Consider the following 27,381-nt stretch of genomic DNA (forward strand, 5'->3'; position numbering starts at 1 on the left):
CTCATACTAGAGAATGCCTGTGTTACCAGTATAGCTGAAAAACAGCATTTATTTTTGTAGATGTGGCTGATTTTCATAAAGGTACCCTCCCCTCACCATTATATTAAATGGAGAAAGTAAAACTTACAGAGCTCTAGTGTCTTGCTCAAGGCCAGAGCGAGGGTCTGTTATATTTTTTGGGTCTTACTCTAAGCCCTGTGCTTTTTTGAACTATGTCATGGAACTGCCCCTTCTCTTCTGTGTTCTACTCAGCCCCGTGCTTTTGCTTCAGCCACTCAGGGTAATATCTCTCACTGACATTTATAATCCTTTAACTTCTTCTTTGACCTCTTTCTGCAGCATGTGGTACTGTGGGGTACTCATTATTATTATTATTATTTTCATTTGTTTAGAGATAGGGTCTCACTCTGTCACCCAGGCTGGAGTGCAGTGGTGCAAACATGGCTCACTGCAGCTTTAACCGCCTGGGCTCAAGCAATCCTCCCACCTCAGCCCCCAAGCAGCTGGGACTACAGGTGCACACCACCATGCCCTGCTAATTTTTCTAAGTTTTGTAGAGATGGGGTTTCGCCATGTTGGCCAGGCTGGTCTCGAATTCCTGACCTCAGGTGATCCACTCACCTTGGCCTCCCAAAGTGCTCAGATTACAGGCATGAGCCACCGTGCCTGACCCATTATCTTTTAAAACTCTTTCTGAAAAGCATTTTTTAAAAATGTCTTTATTTTCACATTATTTTATTTTTAGTTCTGAATCTACCTGTTAAACTGTTGGCATTTCATTTATCTGATCACTGGCACTTTAGTTTTGTTTTTTGAGGTGTACCACATAAATAGCAGCCTATTCCCTACCCACAGGACTGTCCCAAGCACAGGCGGCACCTTTTTCCTCTTTGTATAGACGCTGTGATTCTTTTTCTCTTTTTTTGAGACAGAGTCTCGCTCTGTCCTCCAGGCTGGAGTGCAGTGGTGAGATCTCGGCTCACTGCAAGCTCCGCCTCCTGGGTTCAAGCGTTCTCCTGCCTCAGCGTCCCGAGTAGCTGGAACTACAGGCACCCGCCACCACGCCCGGCTAATTTTTTGTATTTTGTATTATAACACGGGGTTTCACCGTGTTAGCCAGGATGGTCTCGATCTCCTGACCTCGTGATCTGCCCGTCTAGGCCTCCCAAAGTGCTGGGATTACAGGTGTGAGCCACTGCGCCCGGCCGACGCTGTGATTCCTGTAGCGACTTTGATCCCAGCAGATTCTGACTTTGGTAACTGGGGACCACGTTTTGTGCAACACACACAAAATTTATGAAGGTACTCAAATTTCCTAAGGAAGGCTGTAAGTTCTCTTAACAGTAATGTCAAAGGCTGGGCGCAGTGGCTCATACCTGTAATCCCAGCACTTTGGAAGGCCGAGGTGGGCGGATCACGGATGTCGGGGATGGAGACCATCCTGGCTAACATGGTGAAACCCCGTCTCTACTAAGAATACAAAAAATTAGCCAGGCGTGGTGGCAGACGCCTGTAGTCCCTGCTACTCGGGAGGCTGAGGCAGGAGAATCACTTGAACACAGGAGGTGGAGTTTGCAGTGATCCGAGATGGCGCCCCTGCACTCCAGCCTTGGTGACAGAGCGAGATTCCATCTCAAGAAAAAAAAAAAGAGTAATGTCAAAGATTGACAGTCTGAGAGACAGATGAGGGTTTGCCAGAATAGCCTGGAAAATCTTATAATGTTAGATTAGGCGACAGGGCAAAAAAAAATAGTGGTGCTGAGGACTGACAGTATTTTTTCCTTTGGTATTTTCCTCAGAGACCCTAATGTTAAGTATAGTTCTTTGAGAACTGACATAACACTGTTGAAAATGCAGAGGGGTTAGATAAATAACACTGCCTGTTACTCACAGTGGTGGACTTTTAGGTGATTTAAGTAAAATTCAGAAGGAAAGAACACATGGGTAATCATTTTAACAAATGAGATAGTGGAAGACATTTATTTTTAGCAATATGGAAACATTCAAGAAACAGAAGCCCTCTCACCATCTGAGAGAGAATGAAAATCCACTATGAGAGAAAACTGAAGACTTTAATACAGATTTAAGTAAAATGGCCTGGTAATGGAAAAGCTGACTGAGGAATATGTTCCTGGCTGTAACATTTCTTCACTCAGGCTGTAGTTTCTGAATTTAATGAAGGGATTATTGGATGACACTGAAGAGATCGTTGGACTAGCAGATCAGTGTGAATGTTTCCTCCACAACTGGCACGTCTTTCCTATGACGATTATTGAGGGAGATGTCTCTTTGACTGTCTATGGATTATTTGGAACTTTTGTCAAGGAGCCATAGAGTTCTGCAGACCACACACCCTTCCAGTGTGTCTGTAGCCAGTATTTTGTGATTTTTTTTCTTTTTTGAGACAAGATCTTGCTCTGTCACCCAGGCTGGAGTGCAGTGGTGTGAGCATGGCTCACTGCAGCCTCTGCCTCCTGGGCTCAAGCGATCCTCCTGCCTCAACCTCCCAAAGTAGCTGGGACCACAAGCATGCACCACAACGCCTGGCTGACTTTTATATTTTTTGTAGAGATGGAGTCTTGCAATGTTGCCTAGGCTGGTCTCAAACTTCTGGGCTCAAGCGATCCTCCCACCTGGGCCTCCCAAAGTAATGGGATTACAGACCGGAGCCACTGTGCCCGATCTTACCCTGTGAATCCTTCAACCTGCCTCAACTTGAGCCAACAGAGCTGCTGGCACCTCCTGAAAGCTGACTGCGTGACTGCTGCATGGCCTGACCTAGAGGCTGGAGGGCTTCTCTTTGGCATGCACTGCAATGTGGGTCTTGAGCGCCCCCACGTACGTGAAGCTCCTTCCACACTCATCACAAGAAAAAGGCCTCTCCCCACTGTGAAGGCACAGATGGGCCTTCAGGCTTCTCTTCTGGAGGAAGCCTTTGCCACACTCGGGACACTGGAAGGGCCTCTCTCCACTGTGCTTATACAAGTGGACCTTCAAGCTGCCCCTGATGCAGTAGCTCTTGTCACACTCCGGACACTGGAAGGGCTTCTCCCCGCTGTGGACTCGAATGTGTTCTGTGAGCCGGTACTGTTGAGTGAAACTTTTGCCGCACATCACACAAGAGAATGGCTTTTGGCCACTGTGCTGCAGCAGGTGGCTTTTCAGATTTCCCTTGAGGCGGAAAGTCTTCTCGCATTCAGGACACTGGTAGGGCTTCTCTCCACTGTGCAGCCTCAGGTGCTCGGTGAGCTGAGACTGATGCGTGTAGGTCTTGTCACACTCACCGCACGCGAAGGGCTTCTCGTCCCTGTGCATCCGCTGGTGGAACTTCATGGAGGCCTTCCAGGAGAAGCTCTTGTCGCACTCGGGACACTGGAAGGGCTCCTCGCCACTGTGAAGCCTCGTGTGCTCTGTGAGATGCGCGCGCCGGCGGAAACTGCGGCCGCACTCGGCGCAGGAGAACGGCTTTTCCGTGGTGTGGACCTTCAGGTGCTGCGTGAGCCGCGACTGCTGAGAAAAGGTCTTTTTGCACTCGCCGCAGGGAAACTCCTTCTGCCTGTCGTGGACTCTGGTGTGGCAGGCAAGCTTGGAGGGCCGCGTGAAGCGCTTGCCGCACTCGGCGCAGGGGAAGGGCTTTTGCTCGCTGTGCAGGCGCTGGTGGGCGCGCATGGCGTTCCTCCAGAAGAAGCCCCTGCTGCACTCCGGGCACTGGAAGGGCCGCTTCCCACTGTGCTGCAGCCCGTGGGCTTTCAGGCTTCTCTTGAGGCGGAAACTTTTGTTACACTCGGGACACGAAAAGGGCTTCTCTCCCGTGTGAACTCTGATGTGCTCGTCCAGCTTAATCTTGTAGATGAATTTCCTGCCACATTCACCACAAGAAAACGGCTTTTCCTCGCTGTGCGTCCTCTGGTGGGTCTTCAGGGCAGCCTTCCGGGAGAAGCTCCGGCCACACTCGGGACAGTGGAAGGGCCTCTTCCCGCTGTGCTGGGACAGATGGACCTTCATGCCCCTCTTCAGGCGGAAGCACCGGTCACACTGCGGACACTGGAAGGGCTTCTCTCCGCTGTGCAGCCGCAAGTGCTCCGTGAGCTCGCACTGCTGCACAAAGGCCCGGCCGCACTCCCCGCAGCAGAACGGCCGCTCCCCGCGGTGTAGACACAGGTGCTTCTTCAGGTTGGCCCTGTACCGGAAGGTCTTGTCGCACTCAGGGCATGGGTAGGGCCGCTGGCCGGTGTGGACAACCTGATGAGTGACGAGGCTGCCCTTCAAGAAGTAGCTCTTCTCACACTCACTGCACTGGAACCGCTTCTTCTGACACAGGAGCCTCTGCGTCCGCCTGAGTTCGGACTTCCCTCTGGACGAGTTTTTGTACTTTGGGTATCTGCAGAGCTGGCTCTTGGAGTGGCTCCGTTTGTGCTTTAGCAAATCCCTCCTTACTTGGAAGACTTTCCTACAGACATAGCAGGAATAGCATCTTGGCCCTGTGGGAATTTCTAAGCGCCCTGGGGTCTCCCGAGGCTTATGCCGCAGGTCTTTCTTGTCTGGATCATATGCTGTGATGCTGACTTTTTTATTTAGAATCTCTGTTTCTCGGAGACTTGGAGACTGGAAGGTGGCTGTTTGAGCTAATAAAATCTTTCTCTCTTTCCCTCGTAAGGCAGCACACAAGTCCTGTTTTTGAGGACCGTTTAAACGGCAACTCTCTTCTTTTGTCCTGGGAGTTCCTTCGTCATCTGGAGCAGAAAGAAGTATCACTCTCATCAGTGATATGTCTACCCTATAAATGGGTTCAAGTACTGTCTTTTAAAAATTTATTATTATTATTATTTTTTGCGATAGAGTCTCGCTCTGTTGTCCAGGCTGGATTGCAGTGGTGCGAGGTCGGCTCACTGCAAGCTCCGCCTCCCGGGTTCACGCCATCCTCCTGCCTCAGCCTCCCGAGTAGCTGGGACGACAGGCGCCCGCCACCACACCCGGCTAATTTTTTGTATTTTTAGTAGAGACGGGGTTTCACCATGTTAGCCAGGATGACCTCGTGATCCACTGCCTCGGCCTCCCAAAGTGCTGGGATTACAAGCGTGAGCCACCGCGCTTGGCCTTTTAAAAAAAAATTTTTTTTCTTTTTCTTTTTTTTTTTTTTTGAGACGGAGTATTACTCTGTCGCCCAGGCTGGAGTGCAGTGGCACAATCCTGGCTCACTGCATCCTCCACCTCCTGGGTTCAAGCAATTCTCTGCCTCAGCCTCCTGAGTAGCTGGGATTAGAGGCACCCACCACCACGCCTGGCTAATTTTTGTATTTTTAGTAGAGACAGGGTTTCACCATCTTGGCCAGGCTGGGCTTGAATTCCTGACCTCCTGATCCACCCACCTCAGCCTCCCAAAGTGCTGGGATTACAGGCATGAGCCACCATGCCCGGCCTAAAATTTTTTGAGACAGTCTCACTCTGTTGCCCAGGCTAGAGTGCGGTGGCGTGATCTCGGCTCACTGCAACCTCTGCCTCCCCGGTTTAAGCAATTCTTGTGCCTCAGCCTCCTGAGTAGCTGGGACTATCCACCACCATACCCAGCTAATGTTTTTGTATTTTTAGTAGAGACAGGGTTTCACCATGTTGGCCAGTCTGGTCTCAAATTGACCTCAAACAATCCACCCACCTTGGCCTCCCAAAGTGCTGGGATTACAGGCATGAGCCACCGTGCCTAGCCATTCAAGGACTGTCTTCATGTCACTAACAAAAGTAGAAAAGGGAATCCCACTGATCTCAATGACTTTGTCAATCTACCTCCTGCGGGTAAATCATATTTAACTTTTATATTCCTTTCACCATGTGTTAAGAAATAACTTAGCATGAAAAAAATTGCAAGCAAATTGAAATTCATAGTTCACATCTTGTGAACTATAGGGTAAGCAGAAGTTGGAGACAGTGAAAATGAGTTACTCTGATCATCTGACTATACCATTACATCTATGAAATAAATGGCAAATATTTAAAGAGGTGGCCAGGCGCAGTGGCTCACACCTGTAATCCCAGCACTTTGGGAGGCTAAGGTGGGCAGATCACGAGGTCAGGAGTTGGAGACCAGCCTGGTCAATATAGTGAAACCCTGTCTCTACTAAAAATACACAGATTAGCTGGGTGTGGTTATGTGCGCCTGTAGTCCCAGCTATTCGGGAGGCTGAGGCAGGAGCATCTCTTGAACCCAGGAGATGGAGGTTGTAGCAAGCCAAGATCACACCACTGTACTCCAGCCTGGGTGACAAAGTGAGACTGTCTCCAAAAAAAAAAAAAAAAAAAAATTTTAAGGAGGACAGCTTAGGGCCATATTCTTGTCTCCCTTCTACCAGAGATTTCAGGAAAGATTTTCTGGAAGAAATGCTAATAGAAAATATTTTTCTTAGGAATATAAAAATGACAGCTTACTGAATTCACAAATAACACCATAGAATTTTTTTCCTTTTCCAAAAAACTCTGAATTATAAGAATGTTTTATTGATTTATTGATTTATTTATTAATTTTTTGAGACAGAGTCTAGCTCTGTCGCCCAGGCTGGAGTGCAGTGGCGCGATCTCTGCTCACTGCAAGCTCCACCTCCCGGGTTCATGCCATTCTCCTGTCTCAGCCTCCTGAGTAGCTGGGACTACAGGCGCCCACCACCACGCCCAGCTAATTTTTTGTATTTTTAGCAGAGACGGGGTTTCACCATGTTAGCCAGGATGGTCTCGATCTCCTGACCTCGTGATCTGCCCACCTTGGCCTCCCAAAGTGCTGGGATTACAGGCATAAGCCACCGCGCCTGGCCAAGAATGATATATTTATATAGCATAATCACTACTGTTCCCAAAGTAGAAGACATGATGACAGGAAATAGAGGAACCTGAGTTATCATTATTACCCACTAGATCTGGAAAGGGCCATTGCAGACATTCACTTAAGCCATTATATTTCAGAACTGCTTTTCCTCCAAAGTCTTGTCGAACTGGATAATGGAACTCTCTCCCCTTTATTTATTTATTTATTTATTTATTTATTTATTTTTGAGCTAGGTCTCACTATGTTGCTGCCCAGGCTAGAGTCCAGTGGCATGATCACATTTCACTGCAGCCTTGACCTCCAGGGCTCAAGTGATCCTCCAACGTTAGCCCCTACCTCCAAGTAGCTGGGACTACAGGCACGCACCATCATGCTCAGCTAATTTTTTTTATGTTTTGTAGAGATGGGGTCTTGTTATGTTGCCCAGGCTAGTCTCAAACTCCTGGCTTCAACTGATCTTCCTGCCTCAGCCTCACAAAGCGCTGGGATTACAGGCATGAACCACTGTACCTGAGCAAACTCTCAGCCTACAGGCACCCACTATCACGCCTGGCTAATTTTTGTATTTTTAGTAGAGACAGAGTTTCACCATGTTGGCATTTTTTAATCTCCTAACCTGGGAGGAAACCCAAGTGACACTGCCCCCAGAGGACTCTCATTGTGCTCTGTGGTCACCTTAAGGACAACACAGGTGATGTTTTCAACATGATCATATGATTTAGTAAGTTAACACTAATACCTTTTGCCTGGATTGTGATGAAAGTATATTTACCTTGAATCCCCTTCCTCATCACTGGAAGTTAAATCTTCCTAAAGACATGCTTTTACTATTTAACCCAGGCAGACGAGCAGCTGTGATTATTGGCTGAGCACCACCTTGTACTAAGGGAACAACATTTATTTTTAGGGATAGCTACCAAAGTTGTTAACTCTTTGGTACTCAAAAATCCTTCCAGGACTGGGTGTGGTGGCTCACGCCTGTAATCCCAGCACTTTGGGAGGCTGAGGTGGGTGGATCACGAGGTCAGGAGATGGAGACCATCCTGGCCAACACGGTGAAACCCCATCTCTACTAAAATACAAAAAATTAGCCAGGCATGGTGGAGTGTGCCTGTAGTCCCAGCTACTCGGGAGGCTGAGGCAGGGGAATCATTTGAATCCGGGAGGTGGAAGTTTCAGTGAGCTGAGATTGCACCACTGCACTCCAGTCTGGTGACATAGCAAGACTCCGTCTAAGAAAAAAAATAAAAATCTTTCCAAGCTCCTCCCATTCTATAGGATGAAGTCAAACTTTCCACCTTGGCAATCCTGGCCTTAGGTCGTCTAACACCAATTTATGTTTTTCCTCCCATGTCCCACTATGTCCCAAGAGTAACATTCAGCTACAGGCAGGTTGGCGTCTTCTCTGTTTTCTTTTTTCTTTCTTTTTTTTTTTTTGAAACGGAGTCTCGCTCTGTTGCCAGGCTGGAGTGCAGTGGCGCGATCTTGGCTCACTGCAACCTCCGCCTCCCGGGTTCACGCCATTCTCCTGTCTCACCCTCCTGAGTAGCTGGGACTACAGGCAGCTGCCACCACGCCTGGCTAATTTTTGTATTTTTAGTAGAGATAGGGGTTTCACCATGTTAGCCAGGCTGGTCTCGATCTCTTGACCTCGTGATCCACCCGCCTCAGCCTCCCAAAGTGCTGGGATTACAGGCATGAGCCACGGCGCCCAGCCTAGTCTTCTCTGTTTTCTAAATGTAATGGATTTGTTCCTATCTTTGAGCTTCAGTTCATGTATGACCCCTACTGATTCTTCTTTCTCTAACCAAATCTGCCCATTTTTTGCTATTTATATCCTAATTCCTTTTAGAGTCCTCCTGGGATATTGCTCTCTCTCCTCCGCTCCTTCTCCTCTAAATCCCTATAGCACAGAATTAGGGATTACTTACTATTTTATTAAGTCATATGCAATCTTATTTTATAGTTGACTAATTCGACTATGTATAGTTCAATATAATTGGCTAACTTAATTGCCATGTCAGTAAGACGATCAACATCTAGAATATAACAATTGTTTTATTCATATGTATACATACACATACATTATATAAAGTTTTTGCCCTCGCCTAAAGTAATATTAACGTACTCCTGTGACTGTGGGAGGCACTCGATATTGGTTAGATGAGTGAATGAATAGACAGTGTCAATGAAATGAAACCCTTGATAATTCTTTATTTACTTTTTCTTTTTTTTTTTTTTTTTTGGAGACAGAGTCTCGCTCTGTCGCCCAGGCTGGAGTGCAATGGCGCAATCTTGGCTCACTGCAACCTCTGCCTCCAGGGCTCAACCAATTCCCCTGCCTCAGCCTCCTGAGTAGCTGGGATAACAGGAGCCTGCCACCACACCTGACTAATTTTTGTATTTTCAGTAGAAACGGGTTTCATGATGTTGGTAAGGCTGGTCTCGAACTCCTGACCTCATGTGATCCGACCTCCTCAGCCTCCCAAAGTGCTGAGATTACAGGCGTGAGTCACCGCGCCTGACCAGGAAATTCTTTTATCCTGTTGATGGGGCTTGGACACACTTCCTGGCCTGAGTCTCCTGCTTCAGAGGATTCCTTGACTCCCAAGAACCTAGAAAAGCATTTGTGCAGCCGGGCACGGTAGCTCACGCCTGTAATCCCAGCACTTTGGGAGGCCAAGGTGGGTGGATCACCTGAGGTCAGGAGTTCAAGACCAGCCTGGCCAACATGGTGAAACCCCATCTCTACTAAAAATATAAAAACTAGCCAGGCGTGGTTGTGGGTGCCTGTAATCCCAGCTACTCAGGAGGCTGAGGCAGGAGAATTGCTTGAACCCAGGAGATGGAGGTTGCAGTGAGCCCACACGGTGCCACTGCACTCCAGCCTCATCGACAGAGTGAGACTCCATCTCACAAAAAAAAAAAAAAAAAGAAAAGCATTCGCGCACTATAAAAAGTGAAATACTCCCTTATGTCACAAGGAATTCAAAAGGAGTTTTAAAAACCCAAGTTTTAAAGTTCTGTATAATAAAAAAAAATTTGTACAAAATTAGAGGGTTTTTCATTTCTGTATATTCAAATGGACATGACAGTGTGACAAGGAGGTGGTTTTTCCTCTCAGGGGTTTGACAAATGGATCCCTTGTTCTTGTCTTTTTTTTTTTTTGAGATGGAGTCCCACTCTGTCGCCCAGGCTGGAGTGCAGTGGTGCAATCTCGGCTCACTGCAAACTCCGCCTCCTGCATTCCAGCAATTCTCCTGCCTCAGCCTCCCGAGTAGCTGGGATTACAGGCATGCGCCATCACCCCCGGCTAATTTTTGTATTTTTAGTAGAGAGGGGGTTTCGCCATGTTGGCCAGGCTGGTCTCGAACCCCTGACCTCAGGTGATCCGCCTGCCTTGACCTCCCAAGGTGCTAGGATTACAGGCATGAGCCATCACGCCCGGCCATCCCTTGCTCTTTACAAGGAATTGTCATCTTCTTCCCAGGATTTGTTTTTTTTTAAATAACATATATCACCACACCAGGCATGGTGGCTCACGTCTATAATCCCAGCACTTTGGAAGAGCAAATGGGTGGATCACTTGAGGTCGGGAGTTCGAGACCAGCCTGGCCAATATGGCGAAACACCATCTCTACTAAAAATACAAAAAATTAGCCGGGTTTCGGGCGCGGTGGCTCACGCCTGTAATCCCAGCACTTTGGGAGGCCGAGTTGGATGGATCACAAGGTCAGGAGTTTGAGACCAGCCTGGCCAATATGGTGAAACCCCTTCTCTACTAAAAATACAAAAAAATTAGCCAGGTGTGGTGGCAGGCATCTGTAGTCCCAGCTACTCTGGAGGCTAAGGAAGGAGAATCCCTGGAACCCGGGAGGCAGAGGTTGCAGTGAGCCGAGATTGCACAGTTGGGCTCCACCCTGGGTGAGCAAGACTCTGTCTTAAAAAAAAAAAAAAAAATTATATATCTATATAAAACTTTCTGTATGAGAGTAATACATAATACAGTCTCACATTTGCTACCCTCTTTTTTTTTTTTTTTTTTTTTTTTTTTGAGATGGAGTCTCGCGCTGTCTCCCAGGCTGGAGTGCAATGGCATGACATTGGCTCACCACAACCTCTGCCTCCCAGGTTCAAACAATTCTCCTGCCTCAGCCTCCAGAGTAGCTGGGATTGTGGGTGCCTGCCACCACGCCCAGCTAATTTTTTTGTATTTTTAGTAGAGATGGGGTTTTACCATGTTGGCCAGGCTGGTCTGGAACTCCTGACCTCAGGTGATCCACCCACCTCAGCCTCCTAAAGTTCTGAGATTACAGGCGTGAGCCACCATGCCCAGCCCACATTTGCTACCCTCTTGAGTAAAGAAAACTAACATTCTCCATCAAAATAACTTTTTTTATTGACTAGATCTAGTCAGATATCCAAAAAGAAAGATTCAGGAAACAAGGCTAGGAAAATTAAATAATTCATGACCTTAAATCCATCTTACTCACCAAAACATAGCAACTTTCCAGTATTCTTCATGTTCAACTGTTCATCAGTAGGAGGGCTAGTTGTCCTTCTTGTTTTATCTAAGCATCCCTGTTCGCTGATTAATAGCATTCTCCCTTCTTCCATCCATGTGATCAAATCTGGCTTGGAAAAAGCATACCCTGCAAATAGAGTCCACACAGACTTTGAGTTTACTGCATACTTAAATAATTTTTTTGGCCAGGCGTGGTGGCTCACGCCTGTAATCCCAGCACTTTGGGAGGCCAAGGCAGGCAGATCTCTTGAGGTCAGGAGTTAGAGACCAGCCTGGCCAACATAGCAAACTCCGTCTCTACTAAAATTACAAAAATTAGCTGGGTGTGGTAGCACACGCTTGTAATACCAGCTACTCGGGAGGCTGAAGTGCAAGAATCACTTGAACCTGGGAGATGGAAGTTGCAGTGAGTAGAGATCGCGCCTCTGCACCCCAGCCTAGGCAACAGACCGAGACTCCGTCTCAAAAAAAATTATTTTTAAAAATTATTATCGTTATTATTTTATTTTTGAGACAGGGTCTCACTCTGTCACCCATGCTGGAGTGCAGTGGCACAATCTTGGCTCATTGCAACCTCTGCCTCCCGGGGATCAACTGATCCTCCCACCTCAGCCTCCTGAGTAGCTGGGACTATAGGCATGCGCCACCATGCCCTGCTAATTTTGTATTTTTATAGAGAGAGCGTTTTGCCATGTTGCCCAGGCTGCTCTCAAACTGCTGGGCATAAGCAGTCTGCCTGTGTTGGCCTCTCAAAGTGCTGGGATTACAGGGGTGAGCCACCGCGCCCAGCCCCGTGACGCTTGTTTTTTTTTTTTTTTTAGACAGAGTATCGCTCTGTCTCCCAGGCTGGAATGCAGTGGTGCGATCTCGGCTCACTGCAACCTCCACCTCCCAGGTTCATCCAATTCTCCTGCCTCAGCCTCCCGAGTAGCTGGGATTACAGGTGCGTGCCACCATGCCTGGCTAATTTTCATATTTTTAGCAGACAGGGTTTCACCATGTTGGCCAGGATAGTCTCGAACTCCTGACCTCAAGTGATCCGCCCACCTCAGCTTCCCAAAGTGCTAGGATTACAGGCATGAGCCACCGTGCCCGGCCTCTCTCTCTTTTTTACCATTACCCACAATAAAAATCATTTTCATAGTTGACTTCGATTCCTAGAGACGTGAGATCAAAGTTAAGTCAAAAAAATGAAAGCCATTGAAATGACATGAATGACAATAGAATAAAGCCTTACCAAGACTGTTTAGTTCAGGCCAGGTGCAGTGGCTCATGCCTGTATACCCAGAACTTTGGGAGACTGAGGTGGGAGGACTGCTTGAGCCCAGGAGTTTGAGACCAGCCTGGGCAACATAGGGAGACCCCATCCCTACAATTTTTTTTTTTTTTTTTTTTTTTTGAGACGGAGTCTCACTCTGTCGCCTAGGCTGGAGTGCAGTGGCATGCTCTCGGCTTACTGGCAGCTCCACCTCCCAGGTTCATGCCATTCTCCTGCCTCAGCCTCCCAAGTAGCTGGGACTACAGGCACCCGCCACCAAGCCCGGCTAATGTTTTGTATTTTTAGTAGAGATGGGGTTTCAGCGTGTTAGCCAGGATGGTCTCGATCTTCTGACCGCGTGATCCACCCGCCTTGGCCTCCCAAAGTGCTGGGATTACAGGCGTGAGCCACCGCGCCTGGCCCAAAAATTTTAAAAATTAGCCAGGTGCAGTGGTATATGCCTGTGGTCCCAGCTACTCAGCAGGCAGAGTTGGGAGGATCACTTCAGCCTATGAGTTTGAGGCTGCAGTGAGCTGTGATTGTGCCACTGTACCCAGCCTAGGTGATAGAGAGAGACTCTGTCTAAAAAAAAAAAAAAAAAAAAAAAAGACTGTTCAGTTTAAATATCCTCTGCAATATTTCACAAAATTTTTTGAGACAGAGTCTTGCTCTGTTGCCCATACTGGAGTGCAGTGGTGTGATCTTGGCTCACTGCAACCTCTGCCTCCCAGGTTCAAGCGATTCTCCTGCCTCAGCCTCCTGAGTAGGTGGGACTACAGGGGTGCACCACCACGCCCAGCTAATTTTTTTTTTTTGGTATTTTTAGTAGAGACGGGGTTTCACCAAGTTGGTCAGGCTGGTCTGGAACACCTCACCTCATGATCCACCTGCCTCAGCCTCCCAAAGTGCTGGAATTACAGGCGTGAGCCACTGCGCCCAGCCTCTTTTTTTTTCTTTGAAATGGAGTCTCACTCTGTCACCAGGCTGGAGTGCAGGGCACAGTCTGGCTGGAGTGCAGTGGCACAGAGTGGCTCACTGCAACCTCCGCCTTCTGAGTTCAAGCAATTCTCCTGCCTCAGCCTCCTGAGTTGCTGGGATTGCAGGTGTGCGCCACCATTTTTTTTTGTATTTTTTGTAGGCTAATTTTTTGTATTTTTAGTAGAGATGGGGTTTCACTATGTTGGCCAGGCTGGTCTCGAATGCCTAACCTCATGATCCACTCACCTTGGCCTCCCAAAGTGGTGGGATTACAGGCATGCACCACTGTGCCCAGCCCAATATTTCACAACATAATTAAAGGAAGCAGACAGGTTAAGGATGATGTGGATTTAAAAAAGTGATCATTATGAGAACACTGTGAGTAAAAAAAAAAAAAAAAAAGAAAAGAAAAAAGAAAACTTACAGGGAGTTAAGGAGGGAACTTCAATCACTAAACTTTTCTGATGAGATGGCTGACATCCAATCCTCACTATTGAGGTACCAAAATTCTTTTTTTCTTTTCTTTCTTTTCTTTTTTTTTTTTTTTTGAGATAGAGTCTTACTCTGTCACCCAGGCTGGACTGCAGAGTTGTGATCTCGGCTCACTGCAACCTTCAACTCCCAGGTTCAAGCAATCCTCCCACCTCAGCCTCCCGAGTAGCTAGGATTACAGACGTGTGCCACCACGCTGGCTAATTTTTTTTTTTTTTTTGTATTTTTAGTAGAGATGGGGTTTCACTATGTTGGCCAGGCTGGTCTCAAACTCCTCACCTCAAGTGATCTGTCTGCCTCGACCTCCCAAAGTATTGGGATTACAGGCGTGAGCCACCATGCCTGGTGAATATCGAGGTAACAACATTCTTGATCAGTGAAGTGATAGAAACAGGAAGTTGTTAAATAACAGTGATTAAGAGGTAGAGAGTAATGCAGTCTAGTGGCATAAGCCTAAAAGAAGGGTTTTTTGCCGGGTGCGGTGGCTCACGCTTGTAATCCCAGTACTTTGGGAGGCTGAGGCGGGCGGATCACCTGAGGTCAGGAGTTTGAGACCACCCTGGCCAACATGGTGAAACCCTGTCTCTACTAAAAATATAAAAATTAGCCAGGTGTGGTGGCGCACGCCTGTAATTTCAGCTACTCAGGAGGCTGAGGCAGGAGAATAGCTTGAATCCGGGAGACAGAGGTTATAGTGAGCCGAGATCGTGCCATTGCACTCCAGCCTGGGTGACAGAGCGAGACTCCGTCAAAGAAAAAAAAAAAAAAAGAAGGGTTTTCACAAATCAGTACAGGGTCTTCAGAGTAGGCAGCAGGAAGCCTCTTCCTCTGAGCCTTTGGTGGTGTCAGCTACAGCTCAGCCCTCAGATCAAGGCTTCATCTCCAAGGGAAGTGGGTACCGCCAGCATTAGCAGCACCTCAAGTACTTGTGAAAAATGTAGATCCCTGGGCCTGAGCCCGAACCTGCTAAATCCTAAGCTCTGGGGCTGGGATCTGGATGTTCTATACGGAAAATCACTGGCAGGTAATACCATTTGATTTTTAAAATTTGGAAAAATCTGGCTAAATTTTCCAAGTTGAAGGACACTAATTGTGATACCTCAAAACAACACTGGATCAGCACACAGCTCTCATCTGTCCCACCCTGCTGGCTCCTGGGCCTCGGCGTCCTCAGGTTAGCCTCTAAATTAGGGGTTGTCCCAGGTCTCTTTCTCTTCTGTCTACACATTCTCCCTGGATGATCCCAAACCAGCCCCATAGTTTAAAATACCAGCACTATAACGTCTTCCAATTCTGTAAATCCAGTCCTAACCTTAACATGGAATTCCAGTTTCACATACTTTATGTTTCCATGGAAATGTATATGAGCATCTCAGATGTAATGTGGCCCAAATGTGCGACCTCCCTAACCTTCCTCCTGTTAGTGAACAAAGCCACTCGCCATCAGGATACTCAAACCAAAAATCAAGGAGTTGATTCTTCTTTTTTTCCACATCTAATCCATCAGCAAAATCTAGGATTCTGCCTCTAAAGCCTATCTGGAGACCATCTTCTTCTGTCTTAATTACTACCTACCTGGTTCAGCTGCCATGAAATCGCACCAGAATGGCCAACACTCTTGGCTAGTGTCTCTCCTTTCATTGCTGTCCACTATGATTCATTCTCCACATAGCAACCCAAGTAACCATTTTAAAAGTAAATCACTCCCCTCTGTTTAAATCCCCCCATCATCTTCCCCTTGTGCTGAGAATAAAATCCAACTCCTTATCTTGTCCTTTGGGGCCCTTCCTGCCTTGGCATCCCTTTCTCACCAGCCTTCTGTGCAGATCCTACCACAGGCTCAGTGTAGGTCTCAACAACCTGAGCCCAGGCACTCCTACCCTGGGGCCTTTGCCCTAGTTTTTCTCTGCTTAAAATTGTCTTCCCCCTAATTTCACATGGTTAACTCTTGTCATTCCTATCTCACACAATAAAATATAAATCCCCCAAGCAGGGAATGAGTCCTTCAGGCTAGACTGAGATCACTTATATTGATACCAGTAGAAATGGTTTTAATGAGGCCAGGCGTGGTGGCTCATGCCTGTAATCCCAGCGCTTTGGGAGGCTGAGGTGAGCAGATCACGAGGTCAGGAGTTCGAGACCAGCCTGGCCAACATGATGAAAACCCGTCTCTATTAAAAATGCAAAAAAAAATTAGCCAGCGCGGTGGCGGGCACCTGTAGTCTCAGCTACTTGGGAGGCTGAGACAGGAGAATCACTTGAACCCAGGAGGCAGAGGTTGCAGTGAGCGGAGATTACACCACTGCACTCCAGTATGGGTGAGAGTGAGACGTCTCAAAAAAAAAAAAAAAAAAAAAAAGAAATGGTTTTAATGATACAAGAATGTGTCAGAATAAGCCGGATAAGCAGCAAGTTATAATTTCCCCAAATTTCTCTTTAATCTTTTTAATCTACTCCTTGAGTATGTCCCTGGAGTTACCTAAGTGTCCCATCCCACTGCTCTCTCCTCCCTTCCTCTACCCTTTTCTTGCCTGTTATATTCACACCATGCACTATGTTGCATCCCAGCTTATTCTCACTTAATCACTCTGTCCCCTTCGTGAAACCAATAGTTCCTTGAAGATGAGAAATTCATCTTATTCAGGCAGGCAACACAATAAGGAGGCATGAAAGTATTAAAGAAATAAAAGAATACACTTTTTTTTAAAAAGGGGCAATTAGATTACTTAGTAATTTTTTTTTTTTTTTTTTTTTGAGATGGACTCTTGCTCTGTTGCCCAGGCTGGAGTGCAATGGCACGATCTTGGCTCAATGCAACCTCTGCCTCCCGGGTTCAAGCGATTCTCCTGTCTCAGCCTCCCCAGTAGCTAGGATTACAGGCATGCACCAACATGCCCAGCTAATTTTGTATTTTTAGTAGAGACAGGGCTTCTCCATGTTGATCAGGCTGGTCTCGAACTCCTGATCTCAGGTGATCCACCCACCTCAGCCTCCCAAAGTGCTGGGATTACAGGCGTAAGCCACCGCGCCTGGCCAGATTACTTAGTAATTCTAATTGTGGGAGACATTGGGGAGGGTTAAGGTGGGAGACAGAGAATTTAGAGTATTAATAATACTGAAGGCAAAGATACCACTGGATAAAAAGGAATTTAATATTCCCAGGCCATTATAGGAAAGGGAGGAGACATTATGAATGTAAACTGGGCACAGTATCATATTCAACCAGCCCACGGCTCATACAGGGAAGGAAGCCTGGTACTATTAGGTTGGTTCCTAAAAAGTGATTCCTTAGAAGCTCATCTTACCCAGGGAATCAAGGGTCTCGTAATTGGTTTTCATCTCTTGCTTATACATTTGCTTCTGCCACTTCTCCAGGATCTCCCACTCTTGTTCCGAAAAATATAAGGCCACATCATCAAATGTCACAGTTACCTGGAATCACAAATAGTATACACATACATTTTTACTTTACAGCTACTTTGTTTTTCAATGTCCATTACTTTATTGAGATACAGAAAGAAAACATGTTAATTATTTCTGGATGGTGCCATATTATAAAATAAACAACAAAGGGGTCACAAATGTCCACCGGAGCCAAGTAAAATGAATGGGCCGGGCCCAGTCGCTCACGCCTGTAATCCCAGCACTTTGGGAGGCCAAAGTGGGTGGATCACCTGAGGTCAGGAGTTTGAGAGACCAGCCTGGCCAACATGGCAAAACCTCATCTCTACTAAAAATTAAAAAATTAGCTGGGCGTGGTGGCACATTCCTGTAGTCCCAGCTACTCAGGAAGCTGAGGCAGGAGAATCGTTTGAACCCGGAAGGCAGAGGTTGCAGTGAGTTGAGATCCTGCCACTGCACTCCAGCCTGGGCTACAGAGTTAGCCTCTGTCTCAAAAATAATAAAAATAAACTAAAATGAATGAATGAATAGCAGGCCTTTGAGCACAAAGACCATCTAAAAAGGGATGCTTTACTTAGCAGCAACCAGTTATTGCTGTGGAAGACTGGGTCTAGTATTGCTGGATGTGTCAGTTTTTGAAAAATGTTTTACTTTGAAATAATTATAGATTCACAAGATGTTGTAAAAACAGCACAGAAGGCTTCCATGTAAGTGTGCCTATAGTCCCAGCTACTTGGGAGGCTGAGGCGGGAGGACTGATTAAGTTCAGGAGTTCGAAACCAGCCTAGTTTTTTTTTTTTTTTTTGAGATGGAGTCTCTCTCTGACACCCAGGCTGGAGTGCAGTGGCTCAATCTCGGCTCACTGCAAAGTCTGACTCCCAGGTTCAAGTGATTCTCCTGCCCCAGCCTCCCAAGTAGCTGGGATTACGGGGTGTGCCACCACGCCTGGTTCGAGAGACCAACCTGGCCAACGTGGTAAAACCTCATCTCTACTAAAAATACAAAAATTAGCTGGGTGTGGTGGCACGCCTGGATTAAGGCACGAGCCACTACGCCTGGCCCAAAAATTATTTTTAAAAAGGTTCCATGTACCCTTCACCCAGTTTACCCAAAAGGTCATATTGTATATTATAATACAATATCAAAACAAGTAAACTGACATTGGTGCAATGTGTGCATATAATTCTGTTATTTCATCGCATACGCTCACTCATGTAACCACCACTGCAATCAAAAAACACAACTACAGTCAGTCTTTGTATTCACAGGTTCCACATCCATAAATTCGACCAACCTTAGATCAAAACTGCTTTAAAAATAAAAGCCAGGTATGGTAATCCCAGCACTTTGGGAGGCTGAGGTGGGAAGACTGCTTGAGCTCAAGTTTGAGACCAGCCTGAGCAACATAGCAAGACCTCATCTCTATTAAAAAATAAAATAAAGTAAAATTTTAAATAATGTATTTTAAAATGCAACAATATCCTACAAATTTTTTTAAATCCAGCATAACTATTTACATAGCGTTTATATTGTATTAGGTATTATAAGTAATTGAGACATGATTTATGTACAAGAAGATGTGCACGGGGTATATGTAAATTCTACCATTTTATATAAGGGACTTGAGCATCCATGGATTCTGGTATCTGTGAGGGGTCCTGGAACCAATCCCTTGCAGATACTGAGAGACAACTGCATCCCATCACCACAAAGAGCTCCCTTGTTCCAACCCTTTATAATCATACCCACGAATCTATTATCCATCACAATTCTGCCATTTCAAGAATGTTGGCTGGGTACAGTGGCTCACGCCTGTAATCCCAGTACTTCGGGAGACTGAGGCAGGCAGGAGTTTGAGACCAGTCTGGCCAACATGGTGAAACCCCGTCTCTACTAAAAATACAAAAGTTAGTCGGGCATGGTGGCACATGCCTGTAGCCCCAGCTACTCGGGAGGCTGAGGCAGGAGAATTGCTTGAACCTGGGAGGAGTAGTTGGCAGTGAGCTGTGACTGTGCCACTGCACTCCAGCCTGGGTGACAGAATGAGACTCTGTCTCAAAAAAACAAACAAAAAAAGTTATATAAATGGAATCACATGGTATGCGACCTTCTGAAATTGACTTTTTTCTCTCAGCATAATGTCCTTGAGATCCATCCAAGTTGTCATGTTTACCAATATAGTCATGTGCCACATGATGCTTCAGTGAGAGACCACATATACAACAGTGGTCCTATAAGATTATAATATTGCATTTTTACTGTACGTTTATGTTTAGATACACAAATACTTACTATTGTGTTACAACTGCCTACAGTATTCAGTACAGTAACATGCTATGCAAGTTTGTAGCCTAGGAGAAATAAGCTATACCATCTAGGTTTTTGGAAGCACACTCTGATGTTTGCACAACCACAAAATTGCCTAACAATGTGTTTCTCAAAACACATTCTTGTCGTTAAGCAACCCAGGACTGTATTTCATTTCTTTTTTTATTGCCGAGTAGTATTCCATGGTATGGATGCACCAGTTTGATTAGCCATTCAGCTACTGAGAAATATTTTGGTTTTAACTTTTTGGATATTAACAAAAGAGCTGTTATGGACAATCATGTACAGGATTTGGGGTGGGCATGTTTTTATTTTTCTGGGATAAATGCCCAGGACTACAACTGCTGTGTCATATGATGAGTATTTGTTTAGTTTTTAAAGAAAATGCCAAACTATATTCCAGAGTGGCTGGGCCATTTTACATTCCTTTTTTTTTTTTTTTTTTTTGAGAGGGAGTCCCGCTCTGTGGCCCAGGCTGGAGTGCAGTGGCGTGATCTCGGCTTACCACAAGCTCCGCCTCCCGGGATCAAGTGATTCTCCTGCCTCAGCCTCACGAGCAGCTGGAACTGCAGGCGTGCCCCACCATGCCCGGCTAATTTTTGTATTTTTAGTAGAAATGGGGTTTCACTATGTTGGTCAGGCTGGTCTTGAACTCCTGATCTTGTGATCCGCCCACCTCGGCCTCCCAAAGTGCTGGGATTATAGGCCTGAGCCATTATGCCTGGTCGCCACTTCACATTCCTACCAGCAATCTATAAGACAGCATTTCTTAGCACCATCGCCAGCATTTGGCAATGTCACTACTTTTAACTGTTCTAATAGGTGTATAGTGATCTCTAACTGTGGCTTTAATTTGGTTTTCCTAATGAGTAATGATGTTAAACATCTTTTTATGTGTTTTTTCCCATGAAAATATTCTCTTTGGCGAAATGCCACTTTATATATTTTGCCCGTTTTCTTTTTTTTTGTTTTTTTTGAGACGGAGTCTCGCTCTGTCACCCAGGCTGGAGTGCAGTGGTGCAATCGCGGCTCACTGCAAGCTGCACCTCCCAGGTTCACGCCATTCTTCTGCCTCAGCCTCCTGAGTAGCTGGGACTACAGGCACCCGTCACCACCGCCGGCTTTTTTTTTTTTTTTTTTTTTTTTTTTTTTTGTATTTTTAGTAGAGATGGGGTTTCACCATGTTAGCCAGGATGGTCTCGATCTCCTGACCTCGTGATCCGCCCACTCTCAGCCTCCCAAAGTGCTGGGATTACAGGTGTGAGCCACCACTCCCGGCCATCTTTTGCCCATTTTCTAATTGGATTTTTTTTTAACTGTCCAAGGAAGATTCTTTTTTTTTTAAATAAAGATGGTGTCTTGCTACATTGCGCAGGCTAATCTGAAACTCCGGGGCTCAAGCAATCCTCCTGCCTCAGGCTCCGGAAGTGCCGGGATTATAGGCAGGAGCCACCTTGCCTAGCTGAGCTCTTTACATAGTCTAGACAGGAGTCCTTTGTCAGATATGTGGTTTGCAAATTTTGGCCCCAGTCCGTATCTTTTCACCCTCTTAACAGGATCCTTCAAAAAGCAAGTTTTAAATTTTGATTATGTCCAATTTATCACTTTTTTCCCTTTATTGATTGTGCTTGTGGTACAACACCAGGGACTTCCCACTGTGCCCTAGGTTCCAAAGATTTTCTCCAGTGTCACCTTCTACAGGTTTTGTAGCTGTGTTTTACATTGAGACGTGGGTTTTGTTTTTGTTTTTGTTTTTTTGTACACGGAGTCTCGTTCCGTCGCCCAGGTTGGAGTGCAATGGCGCAATCTCGGCTCACTACAACCTCTGCCTCCCTGGTTCAAGCAGTCCTCCTGCCTCAGCCTCCTGAGTAGCTGGGATTACAGGCATGTGCGACCACGCCCGGCTAATTTTGTATTTTTAGTAGAGACGGGGTTTCACCATGTTGGCCAGGCTGGTCTTGAACTCCTAACCTCAGGTGATCTACCCACCTCGGCCTCCCAAAGTGCTGGGATTTACAGGTGTGAGCTACCACACCCGGCCTGGGATGTGTCATTTTCTTAAAGAGAAACTGGAAACATAGATCATTTTATGTGAACTCATGTTGGCAACTAAAATTCCCAATTTTAACAGGGGTGTTTCAAACAAAATGTCTGCAAGCCATGATTGGCTCATGGACCATTAACCTACAACCTCTAGTATGGACTGAACTAACCAGGGCGGCTCTTCCTTGGTGTTTGAGGACAGATCCACTGTGGCAATAGGGAAGCAACAGAACATGTGTAACTTTTGAAAATTCCATTTTCACTCCTTTCAGATTCTGTGCTATAAATATAGATGACAGCCTACAAGCAAAGCACTGGACATCTTGAAAGATGGCTAAGGCTCTTCCCAAGTATATAGAAAATGGTGGTCAGAAGCACTACAAGTCTCCCAATAAGAGAATCTAGGAGACCTGACGTTTAACACTTAGGCTTTTGGAGATAAAAGTTTCAGAGCTAAAATTCTATCTAAACTATCATAAGCCCTGAAAGCTTAAGTATCAGCTATTATGACAAACAAGTTCAAACTTGTTTTATTTTTATTTATTTATTTATTGAGGCGGAGTCTCACTCTGTCCCCAGGCTGGAGTGCAGTGGCACAATCTTGGCTCACTGCAACCTCTGCCTCCCAGGTTCAAGAGATTCTTCTGTCTCAGCCTCCCGAGTACTTGGGATTACAGGCGCGTGCCACCACACCCGGCTAATTTTTCTATTTTTAGTAGAGACCGGGTTTCGCCATGTTGGCCAGGCTGGTCTGGAACTCCTGACCTCAGTTGATCCGCCCGCCTCGGCCTCCCAAAGTGCTAGGATTACAGGCGTGAGCCACTGCGCCCGGACTTGCTTTTTTTTTTTTTTTTTGAGACGGAGTCTCGCTCTGTCGCCCGGACTGGAGAGCAGTGATGCCATCTCGGCTCACTGCAAGCTCCGCCTCCCGGGTTCACGCCATTCTCCTGACTCAGCCTCCCGAGTAGCTGGGACTACAGGCGCCCACCACCACGCCCGGCTAATTTTTTGTCTTTTTAGTAGAGACGGGGTTTCACCGTGTTAGCCAGGATGGTCTTGATCTCCTGACCTCGTGATCCGCCTGGCTCGGCCTCCCAAAGTGCTGGGATTACAGGCCTGAGCTACCACGCCTGGCCTGGCCTTGCTATTCATTTATTTTTGAGATGGAGTCCCCTCTGTCGCCCAGGCTGGAGTGCAGTGGCGTGATCTTGGCTCACTGCAAGCTCCGCCTTCCGGGTTCACGCCATTCTCCTGCCTCAGCCTCCCAAGTAGCTGGGACTACAGGCCCCCGCCACCACGCCCGGCTAATTTTTTGTAATTTTAGTAGAGAGGGGGTTTCACCGTGTTAGCCAGGATGGTCTCGATCTCCTGACCTCATAATCCGCCCGTCTTGGCCACCCAAAGTGCTGGGATTACAGGCGTTAAGCCACCATGTCCGGATGGCCTTGTTATTTTTACAATGTGATTTCAACCAAATTCCTCTACAGTTTTATTGTACCTCACCCATATGTTTCTTTTGTTGTTGTTGTTGTTGGTTTTGTTTTTGAGACGGAGTTTTGCTCTTGTTGCCCAGGCTGGAGTGCAATGGCACGATCTCGGCTCACTGCAACCTCTGCCTCCTGGGTTCAAGCGATTCTCTTGCCTCAGCCTCCCCAGTAGCTGAGATTACAGGCATGCACCACCATGCCAGGCTAATTTTGTATTTTTGGTAGAGACGGGCTTTCTCCATGTTGGTCAGGCTGGTCTCGAACTCCCGACCTCAGGTGATCCGCCCACCTCAGCCTCCCAAAGTGCTGGGATCACTGGCGTGAGCCACCACGCCCGGCCACCCATGTGTTTTCCACCTATAAAATTCCCATTTATGACCACATTTACAATTAGCATTAAACTGCTACAGTGGAAAGGAAAATCAAGAACACGATTTTTCCTTGCTTATCCCAAATAATACATTAGCCAATAAACTGTTACCACATTTTCTATAAATTCAATGTACAAAGAAGAGCTACCACAAACTTTCCCAGAACAGAGAGGAATATTCCAGGAGATTCCCAATCACTTAAAGAGAAGAGAAAAAAAGAAAGCCTGGCTGTAGAAACAAAGCTTGGAGAAATCAGAAAAAGAATCTGTACCTGCCAAAGGAGGCTGAGGAAAAGGGGTGGGAGGCAAAAGGGAAGAATCAAATGCAAATAAGGAGCATTACATTCCTAAGATTATAAAATTTCATTGGGGGCACAAGAAAAACTTGCACACTTAAGCAAGTTATACTTAACTGAATGTAACAGGGTTTCCTGGATTAAGCCTCAGGATATGCCTTTCAAACTCTAAAACCAGTGCTCAAATGTTCAATACTACATTACAATACTACAGCATTTACGGTAAATTCGATTTACGCTAACCACCCAATTCATTTTAAGTTTTCTGTCCTTTCCTAGAGGGAGCGGTCTCCAATTTCTCTCAGTTCCAGTCTTCCTTCTCCCTTTTCTCATCTGCTTAACACTGATGTGCTTCTCTGAAACTACCTTCAGCAGGAGAGCACAGGCCCCAGAGAGACCCCGAGGTTCAGAGCCCCGTCACTGAAGGCAGGGACAGCGTTGTTGATCTGAGCCTACAACAGGCCGAGAAACAGATGTTTCCCACCCGGATTCTTTCTCCCAAACCAACTTTTATTTATTTATTAAACAGACGGGGTCTGGCTGTTGCCCAGGCTGGAGGGCAGTGGCTATTCACAGGCGCGATCCCACTAACGATCAGCACTGGGGTTTTGCCCTGCTCGGTTTCCGAGCTGGGCCGGTTCCCTCTCCCTGGGGAACCTGGTGGTCCCCGCTCCCGAGAGGTCACCACACAGATGCAGAACTCAGAGGCACCGCGCGACGGACCTAGCGCATATACAGCGCAGAGCTCCCGGGCTCAAGCGCTGCTCCCGCCTCAGCCTTCCGAGTGGCCGGGGCCACAGACGCGCGCGGCCAAGCCCGGCCAGACCAGCTTTTCCCCAGGTCAATTCCAGAACAGCACACGCAGCAAGACTGCGCCTTCTCCAGCCCAGCCCGGAGCTCAGTCCGTGGGCCACTGCCAACCCCCAGGCCCAGGCCACAGCCGCCCCGCTCCCTGGACGCGGACCCCAATCCAGCTGCGACAGGGACCCGAGTTTCGACAGAGCCTGCATCCTCCACCGGCCCTTCTTACCGAAGCCGGCTCGGCCATGGCGGTTCCGCACGAACCGGCCCTGCCTGGCACGGCCTCCCCTCCGCTCCGCCCCAACCCGACTCCCAGGAACAGCCCTGCTGGCCCCCAAAGGCAGAGCCGGCCGGGCGCGGTGCATGCTGGGACTCGGCGCTCGGCAGCGGAGGCCGCTCCGCTCCATAGCGCCCCCTGCGGGCGGGAGGAGCGGCACCGCCAGAGGGAGTCGGTCCTCAGAGGAGGGGCTCGGGCACCCTCCGTGCAGGCCGCAGCACGCCGGTCTTTGAGGGACCCTTGGACTCCCGGATCTGCATGCGAGGGATGCGGTCGAAGACGAGATGAGGGAGCTGACGGGAGGGGACACGGAGGGGCAGGTGAACATGGAGAGAGCAGGAACAGGGAGAGAGTAGGGACAGCGACTGGGAGACGCACTCCACAGAAACCCGGACTGAGAGGCAGCGAGAGGGGAGAGTCCGGTGCTGTTCCTTCCAAAGCTGCCCCCAAGTCAGGGATGAGCTCGAGGGCTTCGTTTGTGAGGGGCGTCCCGGGAATCCAGCGAGGCCGGGTAGGTGGTGGGGGGCGCGCGGTGGCCCGGGGTGTCCGTCCCGCGGGGGGCGCGGAGGCCGTGGGGGCCCCGGGCATGTCCCGTCGGGGACGCGGAGGAGGGGTCCGCCCACCACGTCCGGTCCCCGTGGGTGCAGCGCCCTTCTGGGCTCCCCGAGCGTCCACACTCCCTCATTGGCAGAGAAAGGCCTCGGGCTGAGACCCCATGCGGAAGCCACCCCGGCCTCGGGGCCGCCTGCGGGGACTCAGGGTCGCCCAGGGATGCGGGCCGGGCACCCCTAGCCCCCGGCGGGAGACTGTGACAGAGCGGGAGAAGACGGAGGAGGCCATGACACAGGGCGTGAGAAACACGAAGACGCAAAAACGGGAGAGGTGGGAAGACGCAGAAGGGGAAACCAGGGAAAGACAGAAAGGAGAGAGAGGGCAAGGAAGGGGGTGGCGACTGTCCCCAGAAAATCAACCTCGCATTCTGTCCTAGTCATGTTTTAGGTGTCGGGCTAAAGTAACAAATGAAAAGTGTGTAGTTAGAAAGGATGTCCATGAGAAATAAAATAGTCCCTGCATAGGCTGAGGAGCGTGTGCACATCTGTATTTGTCCCGGAATCGTGAAATGTAGATGCACCTTACTGATTAAAGGGTTAAAAAAAAAACTTACATTAAAACTAACGTTTCGGATGGGCGCGGTGCCTCACGCCTGTAATCCCAGCACTTTGGGAGGCGGAGGCGGGCGGATCACGAGGTCAGGAGAGCGAGACCATCCTGGCTAACGGCGAAACCCCGTCTCTACTAAAAATACAAAAAAAAAAAAAAAAATAGCCGAGCGTTGTGGCGGGCGCCTGTAGTCCCAGCTCCTCGGGAGGCTGAGTCAGGAGAATGGCGTGAACCCGGGAGGCGGAGCTTGCAGTGAGCCGAGATCGCGCCACTGCACTCCAGCCTGGGCGACAGAGGGAGACTCCATCTCAAAAAAAACAAAAACAAACAAACAAAAAAACTAACGTTTCTTTGGGTGTAAAGTTCTATGAATTTTCACATATGTATGGATACGTGTAGTAACCACTGTAACCAGGATACGGAAGAGCCCTGTCCCACCCTGAAACTCCTTGTGCTGCCATTCTCTTCTGTGCTTCATTTGCTTTATAGTCACTCCCTCCGACACCTGGATCCCTGGCAAGGACTGATCAGCTCTTGGAACCTAGTTTTCTCTTTTTAGAAGTGGTGTATAAATGGAATCATACAGTATGATGTAACCTTTTGTGACTGGCTCCTCAAAAGCGTAATGCTTTTGTGATTCATCCATGTTGACGAAGAGTCAAACTGTAAAATATTTAGAAGTTTATTCTGAGCCAAATATGAGTGAGGAAGGCCAAGGTACTGTCTGAAGAGGTCCTAAGAACATGTATCCAAGGTGGTTGGGTTACAGCTTGATTGTACACGTTTTGGGAAGACTTAAGACATCAGTCAATACATGTAAAGTGTACACTGGTTCTGTCAGGAAAGGCGGGACAACTCTAAGCGGTGCTTACAGGTCACAGGCGGATTCAGCGATTTTCTGATTGGCAATTGGCTATCTGAAGACCAGGTTCATAGAAAGGGTGTCTGGGTTAAGATAAGGGGTTGTGGAGACCAAGATTCTTAGGATGTCTCATAGTGACTGTCTTTAGATGGCAAAAATTTCCTATTTAAACCTTTAAAAGGTACTAGATTCTCTGGCCGGGCTCAGTAGCTCACGTCTGTAACCCTAGCACTTTGGGAGGCTGAGGCAGTAGGATTGCCTGAGCACAGGAGTTGAAGACCAGCCTGGGC

General features: G+C 47.6%; 1 protein-coding gene across 2 annotated transcripts; it reads right to left on the reverse strand.

Moving 5' to 3' along the window:
- Positions 1-1,951: 1,951 nt before the first annotated feature.
- On the reverse strand, positions 1,952-26,471 carry ZNF425 (zinc finger protein 425). Of its 2 annotated transcripts, none has more exons than XM_063708833.1 (4): positions 26,234-26,471; positions 17,370-17,496; positions 11,305-11,463; positions 1,952-4,733 (listed from the first exon to the last, which is right to left on the reverse strand). In XM_063708833.1, exons 2-4 carry the CDS (start codon positions 17,416-17,418, stop codon positions 2,779-2,781), a joined length of 2,163 nt encoding a protein of 720 aa, XP_063564903.1. In that variant the 5' UTR covers positions 17,419-17,496; positions 26,234-26,471; the 3' UTR covers positions 1,952-2,778. The 2 variants fall into 2 exon arrangements, with proteins under 2 accessions (XP_063564903.1, XP_018887318.3); XM_019031773.3 differs by lacking the exon at positions 26,234-26,471 and adding an exon at positions 25,021-25,165.
- Positions 26,472-27,381: the final 910 nt, after the last annotated feature.

This window comes from Gorilla gorilla, chromosome 6 (genome assembly GCF_029281585.2).
Source record: "Gorilla gorilla gorilla isolate KB3781 chromosome 6, NHGRI_mGorGor1-v2.1_pri, whole genome shotgun sequence".
In the NCBI taxonomy this organism is placed as follows: Eukaryota; Metazoa; Chordata; class Mammalia; order Primates; family Hominidae; genus Gorilla; species Gorilla gorilla.